The sequence below is a fragment of the Calypte anna genome, chromosome Z (assembly GCF_003957555.1).
Source record: "Calypte anna isolate BGI_N300 chromosome Z, bCalAnn1_v1.p, whole genome shotgun sequence".
In the NCBI taxonomy this organism is placed as follows: Eukaryota; Metazoa; Chordata; class Aves; order Apodiformes; family Trochilidae; genus Calypte; species Calypte anna.
In genome coordinates, this window is record NC_044274.1 from 12,771,105 (window position 1) to 12,777,861 (window position 6,757).

The window sequence follows — 6,757 nt, forward strand, 5'->3', positions numbered from 1 at the left end:
CATCCAACCTAACCTTGAACACTTCAGGCATGGAAGTACACCTGTACAAGTGTCTCACACTGAAGAATTTCTTCCTAGTGTCCAACCTAAATCTACACTCTTTCAAGTTTAAAACCATTACCCACTGTCATATCTCTATGTGCCCTTGTAAAAAGTCCCTCCACAGCTTTCCTGTAGCACCTGCAGGTACTGGAAAGCAGCTGTGAGGTCTTCCCAGATCCTTCTCTTCTCAAGGCCGAACAACCCCAACTCTTTCAGTCTGTCTCCATAGGAGAGGTACTCCAGCCCTTGGAGCTTGGATCATCCTTGTGGCCCTCCTCTGGACTCTATCCATGCTCTACTCTTTCAGTTCCATGGCTGTTGAGGGCCCCAGAGCTGGACATAATACTCTAGCTGGGGTCTCACAAAAGCAGAGGAAAGGGAGAGACTCATCTCCCTTGCCTGCGGATCACATTTCTTTTGATGCAGCCCAGGATACAGTTGGTTTTCTGGGCTGCGGGTGCACATTGACAGCTCATGTTGAGCTTCTCATCAGTCAGTACTGCTGACTCCTCCTCAGGACCGTTCTCAATCCATTCTCTAGCCGACTCCTAAATGTGCTTGGGATTGCCCTGACCATGTGCTGGATCTTGTAATTGGCCTTGCTGAACTTCATGAAGTTGGCATGGGACCACCTTTCAAGCCTGTCTTGGCCCATCTGAATGGCCTCCCTTCCATCTAGCATGTTGACCACACCACACAGCTTGGTGTCATCAGCAGATCTGCTGAGGGTGCACTCAGTTCCACTGTCTGTGTTGCTGACAAAGATATTAAACAGCACTTGCCCCAGTACCAATGCTTGAGGAACACCACTCATTGAATGTCTCCATTTGGGCATCAGACAGTTGACCATTATTCTGAGTGAGACCATCCAGCCAACTTCTTATACATTGAATTGTCTATCCATTGAATTTAGATCTTTCCAATTTAGAGATTAAGATGTCATGTGGTACAGTGTTGAGTACTTTGCACAAGTCCAGGTAGATGATCTCAGTTGCTCCCCCCTTGTCCACCAGTTCTGCTACACCATCATAAAAGGCCACCAGATTTTTCAGGAACAATTTGCCCTTAGCAAAGCCATGCTGACTGACACCAACCACCTGTGGCTTATCAGAGACATCAGGAAGATCTGCTCCATGATCTTGTCCAGCACAGAGGTGAGACTAACTGGCCTGTACTTCCCTGGGTCTTTTTTTCCCTTTTTGAAAGTGGGGGTTATGTTCCTCTTTTTCATCTGGTGGGAGCTTTATCAGACTGCCACAATTTTTTCAATATGATGGAAAGCAGCTTTGCAGCTTTCTCCACCAGTTCCCTCAGGAACTGTGGATGGATCTTGTCAGGTCCCACAGACCTTTCAGGTTCTTTAGACATTTGCACAGCTGCTCTGCTACAGTGGGCAGATCTGCCTTCTCACTGTCCCTGCCTTTGCCTTCTGCAACTTGGGTGGTGTGGGCAGAGGAATACTGAGGCATTGAGTCCCTCAGCCTTCTCCCTATTTCCATGACTATTTGCTTGTTCCCTTTCCTGTTTCCTTCTGGAGATGGCCAACCTTTTCTCTTGTCTGCCTTTTATCACTGACTTGCCTGTAGAAGCTCTTGTTACCCTTGATGTCTCAGAGCAATAATAAATGATATTGTGTCAAGTATCACAGAGCGAGTAACCTTTGGGTGCATTTGCCCATCTGAAAATTGAGATATTAAAGTAAAAGAAGTTTTCAGTATGTGTATCTTTACAGTTCATTTCCCTTCATGTGGAGATATGTGTGACCTGATATTATTGTACTGTACTGGATTGGATTATTTTGCTCAACAGCAGCCATATCTGCCACTACGAATTTCATTATGAAAAGATATATATTTTTGCTAGCTATGAATAGCTGACCTGTGTTTGGTATGTTTCTCTCTTGTGTTTAGCAGAAGTATCTGGTGGTAAATATGATCTTCCATTGTTAAAAACTGATGGCTTGCATAAAAGGGAATGCATTTTTAATTGATTGTGCTAGGAGGTTGGCTAGAGAAGCACTGTAAGGTTTTGTTTACATGATGCCTCTGTCCATTGAGTTTGTTTACAGATTTTTTCCCCATTTCATGAAATGAAGTCACAAGTCCAAGACGAGACCCACAGGAATACAGTGCATCCTGCAACTTTTCTTGAAAGTTTATTTTTTGCCTTCCCAGATCAATGAAATGTCGAAGGAAGTTAGCAAATTAAAAGAAGCACTGAACAGCCTTTCTCAGCTTTCCTACTCGACCAGTGCCCCCAAAAGACAAAGCCAGCAGGTGGAGGCATTGCAACAACAAGTGAAGCAGTTGCAAAACCAACTGACTGTAAGTGTGGTAGTTTGTGAACCCAACATTATTCCCAGTTTTCTGAAGATATGTGTGCTATTCTTCACTCTGCCTTATTTAAAATGAAGCGCAGCCAATGAGTACAAGGAAAGGAATTTTTATGCGGAAATGATGCAGTTTTTCTTCTCTGAAACACTGGGGAATCTGCAACTCATGAGTTGCTCTTTAGACACAGTCTAACTAAAGAGACATGTTTTCCCAAGTATATGTCCCCAGATCAATAGTGGAGCAAAGTTGCTGTACTTGTATTGACCAGACCTACTGCTGAGTCCGTGATTTGTCAAAGTAAAGCCACTGTGCACTGGATTTTTGTTTTCTCAATAACATTCATTAGTTGAAGTCTTTTTGGTTTTTTAAAGCTAGAATTCTTACTTTCTGTAAGAAAGTAGTTACTGAAGGCATTAAGTCTCAAATCAAGCAAATCTACCTGTTCATAGAGAGCACATTTTATTCTCTGAAATTCTGAACTGCTTAGAAATATTTTTTTTTAATGGTATTTGTTTGTGTTGTGTCATAATTTCCAAGAGCTTGCCTATTCAAAGCAGTTCACTACTAAGGATGAAAAGGAGAATTCGGAGAATTCCCAGTCTGACCAACTAAATGAGTTACCTGGTGCCTATTTTCCTATCTTCCCCAGCAGACAGAAATAAGAGTCAATATTCGTATGGGCTGGAATAATACCCAGGCAGTGGGGAGAGATAGTCAAACAGTCAGTGTAAAGGCCCAGGTTGCTTCTACACCAAGTCTAAAAGGACCCTTCTCCCATTGCATAAGGACAAGCAAAAGTAGTGTAAAGTGCAAAGGTGAGCAGCAGAATAGGAAAGTGGGTAGGATTTAAAACAGGACAGCAATATTCTTTCCTCCTTGTAGGCTAACAGCTTCATGTTTGGGAAGATGGCTTCTGGCATGTGGCAGTCCGTGATCAGGAAAAAGGATATATGGATATATGGTGATTAACTGAGGGTTTTCATCAGTTAAGACCATGAAAAAGCACCTCCTCCTCCTTGGCAAGGCATTAGCTGTCAGATGGGTCACTGACTTCAGGAAAGAGCTTAGTTGCAGTTAAGGGTCAATTTGACATAATATGATTGGCTTCCCTCAATTCTGGTTACTGGTAAGCTCAGAAGTAGATTATGTGCTCATTCCACATCTTTGCAGCTCAGCACTTACAATTGGTGTCATCTCATCAGCTTCTTACTAGGTTGGGTAGATTTACAGCATTTTTGTGGACTGCACTTATGAGCAAATTGTGTTTTAGATGGTTAGTGGCACAGTACTGTGTGAACCAGTTTTACATGCATGCATAATTTTATGGTTTTGCAATTCTCTGGGACTCTAAATTGAGTTGGGTTGTTCTGAATTTAACAGTTCTGAATGCTCTGTAACTTTTTGCTTAACTGTTTCTAGGAAACAAAGAAACAACACCAGGAAATTGTCTCAGTTTACAGGATGCATCTCCTCTATGCTGTGCAGGTACGGTTGCATGTTGTCAGATATACAGTGTTGGTACTTTAATTAAAGCTGCTTTGTCCTGTAGATCTTGTGCCTACTAGAACTATGTATGTTTTATCTAAGACATCCCTTGCAAGAGGTGTGACTGTGCACAAATATAACACTGCTTCCTTTTGGTAAATTTCTATAATTATTATACCTCAAAAATAGTTTGTAAGTCATCTTGAAGGGTAGAGTGATGCTTGAATTTAATCATAATTTCTTCTTTCTCCCCTTGTCTAGGGTCAAATGGATGAAGATGTCCAGAAAGTGCTTAAGCAAATTTTATCAATGTGTAAAAGCCAATCACAGAAAAAGTAAAAAAGCCAAGGAAAACTCTAATTTTTATTAATCCTGTTGTGTTTGTCTTATTTGCCTTAATGTAAGATTTTAAATCAACAGTTTGCTGCTTTTATGTTACTGTGCTCTCTGTGAGGTGGATTTGTTAGTCTGTCTCTACCACTTCCCATGCATTTTGTGTGTGCAGTAACTAAATACATGCTTTCCATATCCAAAATGCAAGTATGTTCTTTAGACTCTTTACTTAGGCCACTCTGTGCCATTTTTATCCTGAAAGTACTTTCTAGCTTTCTCCAATAGAAGGAGGTTAGCCTAGAAAGCACTCATGTTGCCTGGATGAAGGTGAAATTTTCCTTAAGGTCTTCTGTACTGTTTATAAGCTGCATCTTTTTATTGGGGATAAACTTAGCTGCTTGATGTTGTAGCACTTAGATACCTGACATTTAGCCATATGCGGTCTTTGGCAGATCAGAAATGAGCCTTGCAGCAGTGAGCAGAAGTAGATATTTATGCTAAACCAGAACATCAAATATCTGCACTTCTTAGTGTAATACTATTTAAGATTAACATACCATAAGGTAGCTGTCCCAACTGATCCAATGCACTGAGTACACAAAAATCATACCCTGCTTTGTAGTTTCCTTCAGCTGCCTGGTATTGGAAATAAACTATTACAGAGGGTAAAATAATTTGTTTGTGGAAATTCTGTACAAAGCAGTACAGAAACATCTGTACAGGCAACCCTTTATGATAGGTTTAGCTATCTATGCAAGTGTTGGCCATGAAGCTCAGGAACAAAACCAGAATATACACTTTAGACAAGGGGTTCTAGTGAACACAGGATGTTTACAGTGATGTCAATGCCTCATACTTCCTAACCTCACTTTTGTAAAGATCTACTCCAGTATATTTTTATTGGCCCTGTAACGAATTTTTTCTAACTAAACCATTTTTTCTACATAATGTTTGCATTAAGTGTATTAACAAATATTTTTAGGTAATCGTGTCTTAGAGAGTTTCTTTTTATACCCCAAATATTCAGTGATAGTGAAGCATAGTGAAGTGTTTCCAGTTTGTACAAGATCTCTATGGAATAACAGACCTGTCTGTCAGTGTGGTCCAGAGCAGTGAAGTATAAAATGCAATTAATCCTGCTGTTTCAAAAAATGTAGAAATGATAGAGAACAGAAATAGGTGTCAAAATTTCTGCATGTTGTTTCTGGGGGCTATAGGCATCAGTAAAACCTTTATCAGCACTTTTAAATTTAAAGTAAAACAAAAATGTCTGATGTGGTATAGTAGGAAAGTATAGAAAAATGCTTCGAAGCACACACTGCATTTCAGGGTACAACCATTCTAACTAGCTTGCAGCTTCATTATGGTATTTGTTTTATTCCTGCTAGTGGATATGTCTCTAATAGAGAAATATTCAAGAGCTATATAACCTATGAAGCTTATATAGAGTCATAACATGACAAGAGTCAGCAGTGTGTCAGTCTCACTGGACTCACAGTGCATTTAGATAATTCCTACCCCTGGCAAAATTAAAAAAATGAAATTAATTTTGAAAGCATAAAGAAAAATCACACCTTTGCATAACTTAGACCTGGATGTTACTTTTTTGGGGTGGTTTAACTCTAATGCCTGCTAATTTTGAACAGTATTTTATAGTTAGATGGTTTTGAAAATGCTCCAAAAAATGTGAAGAGGCTTGCTGCAGCACTTCAAACTTAACAACAAGATTTTAACCATGGTAATGCTGCCAAGTATGAAACTTGATGAACTGTTTTGTAGGTTTTGGGTTTGCCTGATGGATTTAGTCTTCTACTTTGTTTTGGTTTGTATATTTATTACAGTTATCTTTGTGGAATATTGAAAATTATATACAACAGCATAGCAGGTTTCTCTATGTAATTTACAAAAAGTTTCCTTATGCAGCAAATAAACTATTTCGAATTTTTTCACCTTTGTTCTTTTTGTGCCTTCATTTAATTTTTGCATTTAGGAAAATCTCACCATGCTCTCTTGATGTAGTTCAACTGTGTTCTTGTCTGAAACCTGTCAGATAGACCAGGTTTTCATCCCTGAAATTGCAATTTGATTGTTAATTTTCCTGATTTGTTAGGTAGAATAGAATGTACTCCAAATCCCATGCAACCAGTTTTGGAGATGATGCCTTCAATCTGATTAGTAAGTTCAGAGCATTCCCTCACTTGGAAATCTTGCTGTGAGTAATACAAGCTTCCTGTTCACTTCCCTAGATGTGTTCCTACTAAGTTTAAAACTTCTGTAGAGCAGTACAGGTGCTGCCTGTACTTTTGGTGAGGTGTACTTTTTGCCTCACCTTTTGGTGAGGTCTCAAAATTTTTCAAAATTGTGGTTCTCTATCACTTAGTGCTTCACTGTGGGAGCATATGTATATGTATATGCATACACATATGTACACTTCTGTTTAAACTTAGCAATAGTTATAGTCATCCCCATTGCCTTTTATCATCTCTACTTCTCCTGAGTTTTATTTGGGAAGCTGTTTTCCAGTAACTTATTTTCTAATACTGTCTTCCTGTCTGAGGGAGGAA

The 6,757-nt window shown here is 39.6% G+C and overlaps 1 protein-coding gene across 5 annotated transcripts in view; it reads left to right on the forward strand.

The window, feature by feature from the left end:
• The window catches only part of RAI14 (retinoic acid induced 14), an 85,214-nt gene extending 79,073 nt beyond the window's left edge, over positions 1 to 6,141 (forward strand). For 4 of the 5 annotated variants that reach the window (XM_030467715.1, XM_030467717.1, XM_030467716.1 and 1 more), the window contains 3 exons: positions 2,217 to 2,366; positions 3,795 to 3,860; positions 4,122 to 6,079. In XM_030467715.1, coding sequence (XP_030323575.1) covers positions 2,217 to 2,366; positions 3,795 to 3,860; positions 4,122 to 4,199 — 294 coding nt within the window. In that variant the 3' untranslated portion in view covers positions 4,200 to 6,079. Of the gene's footprint in view, positions 1 to 2,216; positions 2,367 to 3,794; positions 3,861 to 4,121 lie in introns of all 5 variants that reach the window. The other variant, XM_030467713.1, reaches the window with a different exon arrangement.
• Positions 6,142 to 6,757: the final 616 nt, after the last annotated feature.